General features: G+C 46.1%; 1 protein-coding gene across 3 annotated transcripts; it reads left to right on the top strand.

The window, feature by feature from the left end:
- Positions 1–8,346: 8,346 nt before the first annotated feature.
- On the top strand, positions 8,347–15,396 carry GPKOW (G-patch domain and KOW motifs). Of its 3 annotated transcripts, none has more exons than XM_010597686.3 (11): positions 8,347–8,566; positions 9,287–9,444; positions 9,539–9,663; positions 11,632–11,741; positions 12,540–12,750; positions 13,095–13,167; positions 13,928–14,054; positions 14,263–14,386; positions 14,481–14,550; positions 15,067–15,152; positions 15,250–15,396. In XM_010597686.3, the coding sequence occupies exons 1-11, from the start codon at positions 8,391–8,393 to the stop codon at positions 15,382–15,384; spliced, it is 1,395 nt and encodes a 464-aa protein (XP_010595988.1). In that variant the 5' UTR covers positions 8,347–8,390; the 3' UTR covers positions 15,385–15,396. The 3 variants fall into 3 exon arrangements, with proteins under 3 accessions (XP_010595988.1, XP_010595987.1, XP_023413631.1); XM_010597685.3 differs by having other exon boundaries at positions 13,095–13,227; XM_023557863.2 differs by lacking the exon at positions 15,067–15,152 and having other exon boundaries at positions 13,095–13,227.
- The last annotated feature ends 2,303 nt before the right edge of the window (positions 15,397–17,699 follow it).

Below are 17,699 nucleotides of genomic sequence, written 5' to 3'. Positions count from 1 at the left end.
GCAGCTCCTGGCGCCGCTGGACGCGCGCCCCCTGGCGACCCGAGCTACGGCCGACGTGGCGGCGCTGGTACGCAGGGCAGGTGCCACATTGCGCCTGCGCCACAAGGAGGGTGAGTTCCCAGAGCGGGGTCTTTCCAGGAGGTGGGGTCGGAGAAGAGAGGGCTCTTCTAGAGTGGCAGAGCCGGGACTGGGGACAAGGGATGTAAATTTAAGGGGCAGGGTTCGAAGGGTGACTCGAGGGGGCGGAGCCTGGGGATTATCCTAGAATGTTACTTTAGGAGGTGACGCTAGGAGGGTTATTCCAGTAGGCGAAAGCTGGAAAACGAGTTGAGGGTTGGGGCTCGATCTTTAGCCCTCTCAGCGGGGCTTGGAATGTTATTTTTGAGGAAGAGGAGCCTGGACAGTTCTTGGGGCGGCAGTTAGTCAAGAGGCGGGGCCTGGACAGCTAGTCAAGGGGGTGGGGTCTGAACGTATTGGTGGTGGGATTTGAAATGGCAAGAATAGGATGGAGTTTAGAAGGCTAATTAGCGGCAGAGCCTGAAATGTTTTTGAGCCGAGTCTTGTATTATCGCCCCAGGGTGAATCTAAGGGTGTTAGTTGACGGGATGGGGCCTGGGTGTCATTAGAGTGAGGGCGAGAGGTTGGGACCAGGATGTTAGTTAAGAGGGCAGTGTCAAGACTTGCTGGTCTGGCTGACAATGGAGGGACCCCAGAAGACATGGCCCCCGGACTCTCTGTTAGCCCAGAACTAAAAAATTCCCGAAGCCAGCTCTTCAGACAAAGATTAGACATAAAATGATACTGGTGAAGAGTGTGCTTCTTGGTTCAAGTAGACACACGAGACTATGTGAGCAGCTCCTGTCTAGAGGTGGGGTGAGAAGGCGGAGGAGGACAGGAGCTGATTGAATGGACACGGGAAATACAGAGTGGAGAGGAGTGTGCTGTCACATTATAGGAAGAGCAACTAGGGTCACATAACAATGTGTGTATAAGTTTTTGTATGAGAAACTGACTTGAATTGTAAACTTTCACTTAAAGCACAATAAATAAATAATTAAAATTTTTAAAAGGGCGGGATCAGAACTGCTAATCCTGTGTGTGGAGCCTGGATGATTACTTGAGGGGCGGGCCCAGATTGCTGAGTGCGTGAGGCTAGGATGTTGTTGTTGTTAGGTGTTATGCAGTCAGTTCTGACTTATAGTGACCCTATGTACCACAAACACTGCCAGGTCCTGCGCCATCCCCACAATAGTTGTTATGCTTGAGCCCATTGTTGCAGCCACTGTGTCAATCCATCTCATTGAGGGTCTTCCTCTTTTCCGCTGACCCTGTACTTTACCAAGCATGATGTCCTTCTCCAGGGACTGATCCCTCCTGATAACATGTTCAAAGTATGTAAGACGCAGTCTCGCCATCCTTGCTTCTAAGGAGCATTCTGGTTGTACTCCTTCCAAAACAGATTTGTTCGTTCTTTTGGCAGTCCATGGTATTTTCAATGTTCTTCGCCAACACCACAATTCAAAGGTGTCAATTCTTCTTTGGTCTTCTTTATTCATTGTCCAGCTTTCAGATGGATATGATGCGATTGAAAATACCATGGCTTGGGTCAGGCACACCTAAGTCTTCAGGGTGACATCTTCACTTTTCAACACTTTACAGAGGTCCTTTGCAGCAAATTTGCCCAATGCAATGCGTTGTTTGATTGATGTTGATTGTGGAGCCAAGTAAAATGAAATCTTTGACAACTTCAATCTTTTCTCCGTTTATCATGATGTGGCTTATTGGTCCAGTTGTGAGGATTTTTGTTTTCTTTATGTCGAGGTGTAATCCGTACTGAAGGCTGTAGTCTTTGATCTTCATAGGAGGCTAGGATATAGAGTTCAAGGAGATGAGGGTAGAATGTTAACTTAGAGGGCAGAGCTTACTTTCTATGGCATGTACCCAACTGCCTTCTAAATGTTTTCCATCGTACAACCATTAGGTTGCTGGACTCTGAGGACTTAAATGTCATGGATAGTCCCTGCCCCAAGATCTCCTTGCCTCTCACAGATAGACGCCAACATGACAAATACAATAAGGTGGGAAAAACAGTGAGTATCTTTGAGGAGTTGGGAACAGGTCCATGGTGCTGTAGACTGCCTTAATGAACATTGGGGGTGGGGTAGGATGTGGGAGCTGAAGAAAGGTGGACAGGGCCAAGCTTAGCATTTAGGACAAGCCCTGAGTTTGTATAGAGAACTGGGTAAGAGCGCCAGACAGTCTGAGTTCAAATGAGACTCTGCTGCTACCAGCTTTGTTAACTTTTGTGAGTCATTTAATATCTTGGTGAAAAGCTTAGCTCCCTAAATATGTTGCTGTTGTTAGGTGCCTTTGAGTCCACCCTATGTACAACAGAATGAAACAGTGCCTTTGAGTCCACCCTATGTACAACAGAATGAAACAGTGCCTATTCCTGTGCCATCCTCACAATCGTTGCTATGTTCTGGCAGTCTGTGGTGTATTCAATGTTCTTCAACAACACCGTAATTCAAAGGCGTGAGTTCTTCTTCAGTCTTCATTATTCATTGTCCAGCTTTCACATGCGTATGAGGTGATTGAAAATACCATGGCTTGGATCAGGGACACCTTATTCCTTAAAGTGATCTGTTTGCTTTTTTAACACTTTAAAGAGGTCTTTTGTGGAGTCTATATATCCTGTGACTACCTCTTCTGACTTTTAAAATTTGTAAAAACATTATTTGTTTGACATACATGAGATTATGAGTAGATAATGTTTTACATTTTAAAAACTATTTTTAACAGCTCAATTGAGATATAATTCACATACCATACAATTCGTTTAAAGTGTAAAATTCAATTCTTTTTAGTATATTCACAGGGTGGTGCAGTCATCACCCCAATGCAAATCTGGAACATAATTTCCTCCTAAAAGGAAGCCGCACGCCTACTAGCAGTCAATCCCCATTCCCTAACTCCTCCCCACCACCCATAGGTAACCACTAATATACTTTCTGTCTCTATAGATTTATTCTTGAATTGTTCTAAAAATGTAGCCGTACAGTATGTTGCCTTTTGTGTCTGGCTTCTTTCATTTAGCATAACCTTTTCAAGGTTCATTGTTGTTGTAGCATGTATCAGTAACTCATTTCTTTTTATTGCTGATTAATATTTCACTGTATGGATATATCATATTTTATTTATCAGTTCATTGGTAGATGAACATTTGAGTTGCTTTCACTTTTTGGCGATTATGAATAATGCTGCTATGAGCATTGTTGCTAGGTGCCATCAAGTCTGTTCTGACTCATAGCGACCCTACGCGCAACGGAACGAAACACTGCCCAGTCCTACACCATCCTCACATTGTTGCTATGCTTCAGCCCACAGTTGCAGCCACGGTGTCAATCCATCTCATTGAGGGTCTTACTTTTTTCGCTGACCCTCTACTTTACCAAGCATGATGTCCTTTTCCAGGGACTGAAAGTCATGCCATCCTTGCTTCTAAGGAGCATTCTGGCTATAATTCTTCCAAGACAGATTTGTTTGTTCTTTTGGCAGTCCATGGTATATTCAATATTCTTCATCAACACCATAATTCGAAGGCATTAATTCTTCAGCCTTCTTTAATCACCACGGCTTGGGTCAGGCGCACCTTAGTCCTTAAAGTGACGTTTTTGCTTTTTAACACATTGAAGAGACCTCTTGCAATAGATTTGCCCAGTGCAATGCATTTCTTTCTTGACTGCTATTTCCACGGGTGTTGATTGTGATCTAAGTAAAATGAAATCCTTGACAACTTCAATCTTTTCTCCGTTTATCATGATGTGTTTTATTGGTCCAGTTGTGAGGATTTTTGTTGTCTTTATGTTGAGGTGTAATCCATGCCAAAGGCTGTGGTCTTTGATCTTCATCAGTAAGTGCTTCAAGTCCTCTTCACTTTCAGCAAGCAAGGTTGTGTAATCTGCATAAAGCAGGTTGTTAATGAGTCTTCCTTCAAACCTGATGACCCATTCTTCTTCATAGAGTCCAGCTTCTGGGATTATTTGCTCAGCATACAGATTGAATATGTATGGTGAAAGAATACAGTCCTGAAACATACCTTTCCTGATTTTAAACCATGCACTATCCCCTTGTTCTGTTCCAATGACTGCCTCTTGGTCTATGTACAGGTTCCTCATGAGCACAATTAAGTGTTCACCCCAATTCTTTGTAATATTATCCATAATTCGTTATGATCCACACAGCCTAATGCCTTTGCGTAGTCAATACAACAAAGGGAAACATCTTTCTGGTATTCTCTGCTTTCAGCCAAGATCCATCTGACATCAGTGATGATATCCCTCATTCCGAGTCTTCTTCTGAATCCGGCTTGAATTTCTGGCAGTTCCCTTCATGTATTGCATTTGAATGATCCTCAGCAGATTTACTTGCATGTGGTATTAATGATATTGTTTGATAAGTTCCACTTTCTGTTGAATCACCTTTCTTCAGAATATGCATAAACATGGTTTTCTTCCAGTCAATTGGCCAGATAGCTGTCTTCCAAATTTCTTGGCATAGACAAGTGAGTACTTCTAGGACAGCATCAGTTTTTTGAAACATCTCAATTGGTATTCCTTCAATTCCTGAAGCTTTGTTTTTCACCAATGCTTTCAGTGCAGCTTGGACATCTTTCCTCAGCACCAACGATTCTTTTTTTTTTTCATTCCCTGCTCCTTTTTTTATTGTAATTTCAGCAAAAGTTTACAGAGCAAATTCATTTCTCATTAAACAGTCAACTCACAAATTGTTTTGTGACATTGATTGCCAACCCCACAATGTGTCAACACTGTCCCTTTCTCCACCCCAGCTTCCCTGTTTCCATTTGTCTAGTTTTCCTGTCCCTTCCTGCCTTCTCATCTTTGCTTTTGGGCTGCTGTGCCAATTATTTTCATATACATGATTGAACTATGAAGCACGTTCCTCACATGTGTTATTGTTGGCCCTATAGACCTGTCTGCTCTTTGACTGAAGGATGAACCTCAGGAGTGACTTCGGTACTGAGCTAAAAGGGTATCCAGGGGCCATACTCTTGGGGTTCCTCCAGTCTCTGTCAGACCAGTAAGTCTGGTCTTTCTGTGAGCTAGAATTTTGTTCTACATTTTTCTCAGTTCTGTCCGGGACCCTCTTTTGTGATCCCTGTCAGAGCAGTCAGTGGTGGTAGCCAGGCACTGTCTAGTTGTGCTGGACTCAGTCTGGTGGAGGCTGTGGTAGCTGTGGTCTATTAGTCATTTGCACTAAACTTTTCTCTTGTGTCTTTGGTTTTCTTCATTCTCCCTTGCTCCAGATGGGGTGGGACCAGTGGAGTATCTTAGATGGCCGCTCACAGGCTTTTAACACCCCAGAGGCTACTTGGTAAAGTCTTTTGATGAACAAAAGTTTTTAATTTATTTGTCCCATTTATTCGTTTTGTCTTTTGCTGTTTGTGCTTTTGTTATTATATTAAATAATCCATTGTTAAAAGCTAGGCCTGACAGAGTTGCCCCTACTTTTTCTTCTAAGAATTTTATGGTTTTATATTGTACATTTTTTGCTTGCATGTGGTATTAATGATATTGTTCTACAATTTCCACATTTGGTTGGATCACCTTTCTTGAGAGTAGGCATAAATACGGATCTCTTCCAGTCAGTTGGCCAGGAAACTGTCTTCCATATTTCTTGGCATAGATCAGTGAGCATCTCCAGTGCTGCATCCATTTGCTGAAACATCTCAGCTGATATTCCATCAATTCCTGGAGCCTTGTTTTCACCAATGCCCTCAGTGCAGCTTGGACTTCTTCCTTCAGTACCATCAGTTCCTGATCATATGCTACCTCTTGAAAGTTGAACATCAACTAATTCCTTTGGTATAATGACTCTGTGTATTCCTTCCATCTTCTTTTGATGCTTCCTGTGTCATTTAATATTTTCCCCATAGAATCCTTCACTATCGCAACTCGAGGCTTTAATTTTTCCTTCACTTCTTTCAGCTTGAGAAACACCAAGCGTGTTTGTCCCTTTTGGTTTTCCATCTTCAGCTCTTTGCACATGTCATTATAATACTTTACTTTGTCTTCAAAAATGGCTGCAGCAGTATATCGACAGGGAACTGCCAGAAAATCAGGCCGGTTTCAGAAGAGGACGTGGAACCGGGGATATCATTGCTGATGTCAGGTGGATCCTGGCTAAAAGCAGAGAATACCAGAAGAATGTTTACCTGTGTTTTATTGACTATGCAAAAGCATTCGACTGTGTGGATCATAACAAATTATGGATAACATTGTGAAGAATGGGAATTCCAGAACACTTAGTTGTGCTCGTGAGGAACCTTTACATAGATCAAGAGGCAGTTGTTCAGACAGAATAAGGGGATACTGCATGGTTTAAAGTCAGGAAAGGTGTGCGCCAGGGTTGTATTCTTTCACCATACCTATTCAATCTGTATGCTGAGCAAATAATACGAGAAGCTGGACTATATGAAGAAGAATGGGGCATCAGGATTGAAGGCTCATTAACAACCTGCGTTACACAGATGACACAACCTTGCTTGCTGCAAGTGAAGAGGACTTGAAGCACTTACTAATGAAGATCAAAGACCACAGCCTTCAGTATGGATTGCACCTCAGCAAAAAAAAAAAAAAAAAATCCTCACAACTGGACCAATGAGCAACATCATGATAAACGGAGAAAAGATTGAAGTTGTCAATGATTTCATTTTACTTGGATCCACAATCAACAGCCATGGAAGCAGCAGTCAAGAAATCAAAAGACACATTGCATTGGGTAAATCTGCTGCAAAGGACTTCTTTAAAGTGCTGAAGAGCAAAGATCTCACCTTGAAATCTAAGGTGCGCCTGACTCAAGCCTCGGTAGTTTCAATTGCATCGTATGCATGTGAAAGCAGGACAATGAATAAGGAAGACCGAAGAAGAATTGACACTTTTGAATTGTGGTGTTGGCGAAGAATATTGAATACACCATGGACTGCCAGAAGAACGTACAAATCTGTCTTGGAAGAAGTACAACCAGAATGCTCCTTAGAAGCAAAGATGGCGAGACTGTGTCTTACATACTTTGGACATGTCAGGAGGGATCAGTCTCTGGAGAAGGATATCATGCTTGGCAAAGTGCAGGGTCAGTGGAAAAGAGGAAGACCCTCAACAAGGTGGATTGACACAGTGGCTGCAACAATGGGCTCAAGCCTAACAACGATTGTAAGGATGGCTCAGGACCAGGCAGTGTTTCGTTGTGTTGTGCATAGGGTCGCTATGAGTTGGAACGACTCCACAGCACCTAACAATGACAACATTTTGTACATTAGGTCCTTAAACCATTTTGAATTTTTGTGTGTGCATATAGTGTGAGGCATGGATCCTGTTTCATTTTTCTGCATGTGGAAATCCAGTTTTCCCTAACACCATTTATTGAAGAGACTCTTCTTTTCCCATGAAATGGACTTAGCACCTCTGTCAAAAATCAGTTGACCATAGACTTGTGGGTGTATTTCTGGACTCTCAATTCTATTCCATTGGTCTCTGTGTCTATTGTTATATCAGTCCCAGGAAGTTTTGATTATTGCAGCTTTATAATATGTTTTAAAATCATGAAGCGTGAGTCCTACTCTGTTCTTCTCTTTCAACATTCCTTTAACTATTCGGGGCCTCTTGCTATTCCACGTGAAGTAAAGGGGTGGTTTTTCTGTTTCTGTAAAGAAGACTGTTGGAATTTCGGTCGGGATTCAGTTGAATTTATAGATCACTTCGGATAGTATTGACATCTTAACAATATTAAGTCTTCCACCCCAAGAACATGGAACATCTTTCCATTTATTTAAGTCTTTTAATCTTTTAGTTTTTTTTTTTTTTAATAATTTTCATTGTATAAGTCCTTCACGAACCTGGTTAGGTTTATTCCTAGGTTTTTTTTTTCTCTCTCTTACATGTTGTTGTAAATGGTGATTTTTTTCTTAGTGATTTATTTTATCTACACTTTCCACATCAGTAGGGCAAGGTGCTCAGTAAATATTGTCATATGCCTACATGAATGAATTAATAACTGCCAGTGGGTTAGAAATGAATCGCCCTTCCAGCACGTCCGTATAGGTCGCTCTGAGTCGGAAGGTGTGTTGTTGTTGTTTTCGTCCAGCACACCCATCCCCTGAAGAACTACATTTCCCGGGATGCTTGTCTTGGCGCCTTCATATGAAGTGCCAAAAGAGCGACATTAGTTGTTATGGCCCCCATATCCGCCGTCGCCGGGGTCGCAGTGTTTTATGGGAAAGGTAGTTCTTGCGCTGTTCGGCCGGCACTCAACGAACAGAGCCAGACTGAACTTCCTGGCAAACAGCCCCGCGACCTGGCAAGCGGGGCAAGATGGCGGACGCTGAAGAGGGTGTTTCGCGGCCGGCAGCGGTCTCTACCGCCCCAATTTCTTTTGGCTTTAGTCGCACGTCCTCCCGGAGGCGGGTGGTGGACCTAGGAGACAGAGCGAGGGCCGCCCCGGAGGAGAAGGATTTCTTGAAGACTGTGGAGGGAAGGGAGCTGCAGAGGTGAAGCGCTGGTTCCCTCACCCCCTGGAAATCGGTGCGGTGGGCTCAGGAGGGATGGCGGTATCTGAGTTGCTTGTCATAGTGAAGGTGGCCTTGAAAGCCTGAAGCACAGCCTGAGGAAATTCGTGGAAGCGAGAAGGCGCGAGTTTGTAGGAGGGGTGGGGAAATTGGGCCTGATAGCGTGGGAATTGAGAAGAGGGGATGTATTAGTGACGGGGAGTGTCTTTAGGACTTGAGGACCCTAAGGTGTGTGCGTTCTAAGAGAGAAAAAGGAGAGGAGGATGACAGGATCCCCTAGTGTCTCAACTGAAGCGATGGGGCTTCTTCGGTATGGGGAACGGGATAGAGCCGCAGATTCAGGTTGAGGGAGGCCATTTATCAGCTTAATACGGAAAGGGGAGCCTGAGGGACCTGAGAGAGGGGCTTCTAGAAGAAGGCGAAGGTGAGCCACTGTGGAAGCCATGGAAGTGGGTCTTGGAATGAACAGAAAGTCCAGAACTGATTCTCTGAAGGAACCATTTAAGAGTTGGAGAAGGAGGAAGAATCCAGAGAAGATACCATCAGAGACATAACAGGAGAATCATTCAAGAGAATGGAGGGCATGTTCCATGGGGCAGGGGATGAGTTTGACTGTTGTATTTTCTCTGGATAAAGGGCTGTGGCTCAGAACCCACTGACCACGTTAACTCTCCCAATCTCACTCCTCTATGTTGGCATCAGTGTGAAGCCCTCAGAAGCCCCTAAGGAACTTGTCATCCCTTTGATCCAGAATGGACATCACAGGCAGCTACTGACCCAGACCCCTGGACCATCCACAGATGCTGAGACCTTAGTGGATGGGGTGCTGCTGTCCCAGGCTGTGAAGGAACTCATTGAGGGTAAGTGACCTCTACCCCTCACCCTGCCCCAATAATGGCAGAAGGGGAGGAAGGGTAGAGTGGTACCTCATTGCTCCCTCCTGTTCTTCCTTAGAATCCAAGAAGTCTCTGGAGGAGAGAGAGAATGAAGGTGTCGACCCCACGCTCGCTATCCCCATGATCCAGAAAGGATGCATCCCCAGTGGGGAAGGGGCAGACAGTGAACCCCAGGCTGAGACAGTGAGCTGGCCCCTTTCCTCTCTCCTGCGCCAGCCCCTCTTCGCCCTATCTACCAGGCTTGCCTCCCTGCAGGAAAATTCTGTGTGAATTAGAGGCCTGCTGCCTATCCCCTGCTCCTTTTATCCTTTTTAGAATCATTTTTTTAATCCAAATACTGGGGTTTGGAAAAAGTACGTGGATTCTTGGGCTAACTGAGTGAGATGTAGAGGAGAAGGAGCAGGAAAAACAAAGGCCCTGAGGTTAGACTCTGCCTGGGGTGTTTGAGGAACACCAAGGAGACCGTGGTGGCTGGAATGGAATGAAGGAGGGGAGGGTAATAGATGAGATCAGAAAGGTAGTGGAGGCTAGACCATGTAGTGCCTTGTGGGCCATGGTAAGGACTTCGGCTTTACTGTGTGTGAGGTGAGAGCCATAGGAGGGCTCCTAGCAGAGGAGGAAGGTGACCTGACTTACAGCTTGACAGGGACCTTCTGGCTTCTGTGAACAGAAGAGACTTGTATGTGAAGGTAGAAGCAAGTGGACCAGTGAGGTGATTATTGCAATAGTCCAGGCGAGAGATGATGGAGACTTAGATCAGAGTGAGGCCTGGAAGGATAGATGAGATTTACTGAGAGGGGGAAGAGCAGGGTGAGTACTCCTAGTGGGAGCAATGGCCTGGCCAAAGGCCGGGTGTCAGGAAATCAGCATGGTTTGTGTCCATCAGGGAGGCAACTTGTAGTAGACCTGGAGCTAATGGCAAATGCAAAGCATCGAGAGGGGTGATAGTGGGAGGTGATAACAGCAAAGGTAAGGGGTGTGTCCACAGAAGTAACCAAGTCTGTCTTTTGTCCCTATGGGCCCCACTTTTTACCTCTTCATTCACAAATGTTTTGCAGTGCCTTTTGGGGGCCTAGTTCTCTTACAGCCCCAGACTACCCTTTCTACTGAACTTTTCTCATCAGCCTTCAAATGTGTTCTGGTTTCATTGCTCTTAAAAACAAACAACAACAACACCCCCACTTCACTATTCATTCTCTTCCAGCTTTGGCCACATTTCCCTAATTTTCCCTCCTACAAATCTCCTCCCACAGCCTTCCACATATCAATTGTTCACAACTTCATCCTTCCTCTTGCTCAGTCATCCTTGGAGTCATCCTTGAATCTCTTCTTCATTTTATACCCCATATACAATCCACCAGCAAAATCCTCATCTCCCTTTTCAAAATACATCCAGAATATGACCACTTCTCACCATCACTACTACCACCACCCTGGTCTGAGCCCCCATCATCTCTCATCTGGAGGACTGCAGTAACTTCCTCATGGTTCCTCTTCTCAAAACCTGCTTGTGGCTCCCACCATACTCAAAAGTTCTGCCCAGCACTCCTGATAGTCTCTTACTGCCCCTCTCACCCTCCTCCCTGTTCATCTCTGTTGCAGTCATGTTGATTTCATGAGACTTCATGCACACCAAGGCTGGTCTTGCCTCAGAGCCCTTCCTCTTACTGCTCTCTCTGATTGGAGCCCTCTTCCTTCCATATCCTCATGGCTCCCTCCCTTCTCTCCTTCTGGTCTCTGCTTAAATGTCAATTTCTCAGTGATACTCCCTTCTCCATCCTTCTGCATACCTTTCACTTGCTTAATCTTTTTTCATATAACTCATCACTACCTCATATGTCATGTTTTATGTATTTTATTTATTGTGTGTCTCTACAGCCAGAACATAAGCCCCACAAAGACAGGGGCTTTTGTCTGTATTGCTCACTGTTTTATCCCCAGCCCCTAAAACAGTTCCTGCCACAGAAAAGTTTTATAAATATTTGTTGAATGGCCAAACATGGAGGAGTGAAGCAAAGGGTGGCTACAGGAAGCCAACACTGACCCTTGAGCTGACTGGAAACAAACCATAGAGGGTGCAGGAGATGCACTTCAAACAGAAGGGCCACCATGAACAGAACCTGACCTCCCTTCCTTTTCCTGAACCCCTAGGTGCCAGAGGAGGCAGATTACGAGGCAGTCCCTGTGGAGGCCTATGGGCTGGCCATGCTGCGGGGCATGGGCTGGAAACCTGGCGAGGGCATCGGCCGTACCTTCAGTCAGTGAGTTCCAGAGTGGGGTGAGGGGACCAACAGGTGGAGCAGTGAACGAGACTCCTCTGATTACTGCCAGCCCACAACTAACCATCCAGACAAAGAGAGAGGACACATTATCACCCTAATGCATGCAGTAGCTTCTTCAACTACTATTTCAAATTCCTATTTGCACTTTGATACTCCATAATAGGATCCCATTTATGTAAAGTTTGCCTCTCTGGGCATCAGTTCCTCATCTGAAAAATGGGGATAATAACAGTCCTGATTTCATAGATCTGTTGTGAGGGTTAAATGAAGTTATACATATAAAGCACTTACAGTAGGCCCTGGTCTAGAATAAGTATAGACTAAACATTTGTTATTATTACATGGACTCACAAATCCTTATCCACAATTCCAAACTCCAAAGGATTCTGAAAACCAAACATTTTTTCATAAGTCATTTGGCAGCCAAATATGACCTGAATTAACGTTGAGCATTTTATAGTCTGTTTTTCCCCCTTGGTGTAAATATTCATATGCTCTCCCTTGCAGAAATATTAATGTATTTGTTTACAGGGATTTGCCCTATATTCCACTGTAGATGCTATGGAATAGATAGTATTACAGCATGTTATTTGGTTGAACCATACGAAATTACCATTTCTGTAGGTCAAAATATAAGATCCTAATGCACTAGGGTTTTTTTTAACATGAAATCAGAAAGGGTATTCTTTAAAATATTGGTGCGGTGAGATTTGGAAAGGGGGAACAGGGCATTGAAGGCTGGCGCATTCTCCAGCAAGCCCATATTCTTCCTTGCAGAGTGGTGAAGCCCCGTGTCAACTCACTGAGGCCCAAGGGGTTAGGGCTGGGTGCAGACCTGACCAAGGCCAAGGCCCTGGCCTCCACTGGCCCCCACCGACTGCCAAAGCCAGATGAGCAGGAGAAGGAGAAGGAAGACCAACCTCAAGGACTGGTAACTGGAGGAGCTGTGGTAGTCCTGTCTGGCCCCCATCGAGGAATTTATGGGAAGGTAAAGAACCAAGATCTCCCTGGAGCTCAAGATGGGGCAGCAAAAAATATTGACATGAGCATGGTGGGGGAGACACAAGGACTAGGCCTTATCTCAGCCCTTGGGGGTTGTAGTCTGTTGGGGGAGATACAAGGGCCAGGCCTTGTCCTAGCTCTTGGGGGTCACAGTCTGTTGGGAGAGATACAGGGACCAAGTCTGGTTGTAGGCCTTAGGGCAGTCATAGCCTTGTGGGGTTACACAAGAATCAGGCCAGACCTACAGAGGTAAAGTAACAGTAGCTTGGTCCCAGGAATGTGGGTGGAGTTCACTCAACCCTGCCTAACTTTTTCCCCCAAACACTTTAGGTGGAAGGCTTTGATCCTGACAACGTTCGGGCCATGGTTCGTCTGGCAGCGGGGAGCCGTGTGGTGACTGTTAGTGAGTATTGCTTGCGGCCTATCTCCCAGCAGGAATTTGACAAGAACTCTTCGGATCTCGGTGAGTGAGCCCCTTATATAGCTGGAGAAGTTGGAAGCATTCCTGTGGATGGTAGGGTCTGTTTTACAGAGTGGGTTGTAAATTTGCAGAGAGGAGAGTTAGTGGTCTACCTGGCAGTATGACTTCTGGTCAAAGGTCAAGAGGTGAAAATGAACATAAGTGGCTTATTCATTTTGATTGAAAGAAAGTCGATCTAGTATTCCTGGAGTCTTTAGATCCTTTCTGAAAGGGAAGGAACATGGGGAAACCCATTCCTCTACTCTCAGTAGGTCTTTGTCTGTTTGGGATGATGAGACTCTCTTGCCAGGATATAAGAGCAGTTAGGATTAGATTATGACCAAGGAGGAAGGCATTCGAGGCAGGCACAATAGCCTAGGCAAAGACGTGTTGTTGGATGGGACAGTTTGAGAGAAAGGTGCAGACAGAACTCTCCAGGACCTCACTAGCCCACACTAGGCAGGTGACTTGGCTAAGCACTGTCAACGTGGGCTGGGGTGGTTGGGAGAGGCTTCCTAAAGGAGGCAGAAAAGAATGAGAGGAAGGAGAGAGACATTCTACTAGTTAGAGCAACGGTGTGATATTAAGAAAAGGGGCACTTTGGCAAATGGGAGATGGTCCTAGGCTGAGTTGTGGTTCTGGAAGGAAAGGGCAGGGAGACACTGAGGCTGTTTCGTGGTTCTCACTACACCCCCTTGAACAGGCCAGGTGAGCAAAACTTCCTCAGAGCAACAGAACAGAACAGCCTCATCATGGAAGGCCCTCCGGGATCAGGACCTACGTGTTCGGCAGGAGGACTCAGAGAGGAAGCGGAAACACCCTCCAGACCGGTAGGGCCCAGGGTATCTGGGATGAAGGAAAAGGGCATGGGTGTGGATAGGCTTGAGAAGTCCAGGAAGGCTTCTAGGGCAAGGCAACACATAGAAGAAAGAACTAGAAATAGCATTATGGGTGGGTTTCACAGCACAGGCAAAGGTAGGGCAACTAGAACGTATGTCTGATGAAGAGCTAAGCCTGGTGTTGGCCTCCTCTCCACAGAGAGGATGGACCTGCAGCAAAGAGTGAGAAAGCAGCCCCCAGGAGTCAGCATTGGTTGCGCAGAGACCTGCGTGTGAGGTTTGTGGACAAGCTGCACAAGGGCGGCCAGTATTACAACATTAAGGTGGGAATCTCACAGCCTGAGTCCTCTTGCTCTCCCACAACTGGACCTCCTTAACTTTCTGACATTCTCACTTCCCTCTAACCTTTCTCCCCAGATGACAGTTGAAGATGTCCTGAGCCCAGATACTTGTGTGTGTCGCACAGATGAAGGCCAGATCCTAGAAGGTGAGTCTGAGGGATGGCAGCTGGATAGTTATCATTGTGGAGGTTGTCCTTGAGAAGAGTGTCTTAGGCCAAGAGCACAGCCCAGGCAAAGACTGGGAGGTTGGGCATAGTTCAGGGTTTTTGCAAGGCCCAGCATCCTCTTATAGAACATTAGAAACTGCTGTGGTAATGATTATCTGAGCCTCACTTTTCTCATCTGTAATATTAGCATGGAAATGGCACCTTGTAGGAATGTCCATTGAGCTTCCAGTAAAGGGCAAAGCTTACAGCATACCCACAATAAATGATGTTTGCTATCATCACCACTGCCACCATCATTATCATCACTGTATGTAAAATACTGTCTCTATTACAGTTATCCTTAGGTTTCTTCATCTGTGAAAAATGAGTGTGGTGGGATTCCATCTGTCAACAGGTTGTGGGGTGGCTCCAGGGAATACAGGAAAGGCCTTCTTACAGGCCCCTGGCTGGGCTGACCCTTGCTGCAAGCCTCACTCCCCTCTCCCTCATCTGTAGGCCTGAGGGAAGACATGCTAGAGACCCTGATTCCCAAAGTCGAGGGCAACCGTGTGATGGTAGTGCTGGGACCACAGGCTGGAAGGGTGAGTCCCAGACCTGAGAATGGAGGGTTGGTGGTCATGCAGGGCCTGTTCTGGGATCTGGGTTGGCCTTATTGACTCCACCCAACTCCTGCTCCAGGTGGGACGTCTGCTGGGCTGGGACACAGAGAAGAGCCAGGCTTTGGTGCAGCTGCAGAGAGAGAATCAGTTGGTGGAGCTTCACTACGATGCTGTCTGCCAGTACATGGGCCCCAGTGACTCAGATGAAGACTGACCTGTGTGACCTACTCTAATCCCCCAGAGTATTCCCAGTTCTTCGTAGTATTAAAAACTTGCCTTCAGGAAGATTGGAAGATAGTTTCTTCATCCACCACTTGTAAGTACAGTACCGGTACAGGAACAAGGACAAAGGTGAATGGACTAGAAGCGATGTTAGATACAAACTCAGTATTCACCAGAATTTAGTATATAATAAAAATCATTTCAAATTATTGGTAAAATGATGAATTAATAAATGGTGTGCTATCTGTTTTTCAGCCCCACCCCTTTGCTTGGGGTACAAGGCAAGGTAAAAATCCATTGCTTCTTAGATCATAAGCTTACTCTTGGAATTTAGAAGCTGTGAAATCTGGGAGGTAGTCAAAGATGGTGGCATAATCAGATGCCTTGTAACGTCCCTCCTACAACAAAGGCCTGAGAAAACAAGTGAAACAGATATAGATGACAACTTTGGAACCCTGAGCATCAAAGGCAAGGCTGAAGAATCAGACTGACTGCCAAGTGGAAGGAGAATCTGTACCAAAACAATGGGCACAGAGAAGTATGGCTTGCCAGTGCCCTGCCAATTGAACCTGTGCAGTATGGCCATATTGAGACAAAGCAAGCATCACTCCCAGCCAAAGCCTCTATCACTTGGCGCAGCCAAGCAGGAGTGGCTGAGTGAAGGGGTACCCAGTCCAGAGCTAGGAAGGAGTGCTCCCTACCCTGTGAAAGATAGGTGCAGTCACCTCACCCACTGTGCTTGTGCTGGAGGCCCACAGATGTGCAGTGCCCCCCAACCCTTCATCCATTGCCTCCACCACACAGGACTGTAGTCTGTCAGCCACCACCACCCTGCCCCCTGAGCCAGGGGCCCACGGACCAGCAGTGCCCACCCCTTCACTCAGCCACTCATGATGGTGGCCCATGGACTGGTAGCATCCCCTCTTCCACCCACCCAAACTGCACTGGGGGCCTGAGGACCAGTAGTGTCTGCTCTTACACCCAGCCGCCCACACCGGGAGCCCACAAACGGGCAGCACTCCCTCTTCGACCTGTTCACCAGTGCTAGGAGCCAGTGGTCCAGCGGCACCCCCTCTTCTGCCCACCCACCCACACTGGGGGCCCATAGACCAGTGGCATCCACTTCTCTGCCTGGCCACTGGGGGTGTGGGGAGTGGCAGCACCCCCTCTTCTACCTAGCAAACTGCACCAGGGGCCTGAGTACTGACAGTGTCTGTTCCTATGCCCAGCCACCTACACTGGGGGCCCACAGATCAGCAGTGCCTCCTACTCCCTCCAGCCACCTGCTCCAGGGACCCAAGGACCAGTGGCACACCTTCCCCTGTCACGCTAGCAGACAGGGTCATGTCTTCCTAGTGGGCACCCATGGGCTGTTGGCATCCCCCCACCTCACCCCCTGCAACTGGAGGCTTGTGCCTGCTCCGACCACCACTGCGCAGCCTTGCCCACCCATGACTGTCAATGAGAGTTTCTGTACCACCCCCCCCATGATTGGCAACCCAGGGAACCTCACCCTGACCACCCAGCAACCAGCAGTGCTCATACACAACAACCAACTCAGTAACCAGTGGGAATGTTCCTTGCACCCACAGCCAGGTGATGGGCCGGACAGAAGCATTACCTCACAAGCAATGCCAGCTATATCCTCAGCTGCCCTGCAAGACCAGTGAACAGAGACTTGTGCTCACACACCCAACCACTGCCCCACCCACCCAGAGACAGGTGGTAGGAGCACCAGTGTGGCCAGACTAGCAACCAGAGTAGCACACACTCCTTGCATACTCAGGTATATCAAAACAAAACAAAAAATCAGGGTGCAGCAAACACACATACAATAAATAAATAAATATAATAATGCCTTAATGCTTCAGAGACAAGAAACAATATCAAATCACATAAAGAAGCAGGACAAGATAGCTCCAGCAAGTGACCAAAATGAAGAACCAGAAAACCTGGAGAAAGAAATGGTAATGGAACTACTGATAACGGAATTCAAAAGACCGATGTGTAGGAGTCACCGAAAGATGAAGAAAGAGACCAAGGAAAACACAGAGCAATAGAAGAATTCAGGAAAACAATACAAGAACAAAATGACAAACAGACAATTAAAAAAGAAAAGAAACCTACAAAAACACAACTAGAAATCCCAAAGATTAACAATAAAATTTCAGAGATAGACGACTCAATATAAAGAGAGAAGGTTCAGAATTGAATCAATGGAAGACGATAAACGAAATAGAGGACAAGTCCCTTGACATCAATTTGTTTAAGGAAAAATCAGAAAAAATTAAAAATGAACAAAGACTA

The sequence above is a fragment of the Loxodonta africana genome, chromosome X, assembly GCF_030014295.1.
Source record: "Loxodonta africana isolate mLoxAfr1 chromosome X, mLoxAfr1.hap2, whole genome shotgun sequence".
NCBI lineage: Eukaryota > Metazoa > Chordata > Mammalia > Proboscidea > Elephantidae > Loxodonta > Loxodonta africana.
Note: the sequence above shows the minus strand (reverse complement) of the source record. Positions and strands in the feature narration are given on the sequence as shown.

What these genes read in the sequence shown, in the direction of transcription:
- GPKOW (XM_010597685.3), top strand. Translation starts at nt 8,391, where the DNA reads ATGGCGGACGCTGAAGAGGGTGTTTCGCGGCCGGCAGCGGTCTCTACC. An exon ending in CGGAAACACCCTCCAGACCG is followed by an intron (nt 14,055 to 14,262) that starts GTAGGGCCCAGG and finishes TCCTCTCCACAG; the next exon opens with AGAGGATGGACCTGCAGCAA. An exon ending in TGGGACCACAGGCTGGAAGG is followed by an intron (nt 15,153 to 15,249) that starts GTGAGTCCCAGA and finishes CTCCTGCTCCAG; the next exon opens with GTGGGACGTCTGCTGGGCTG.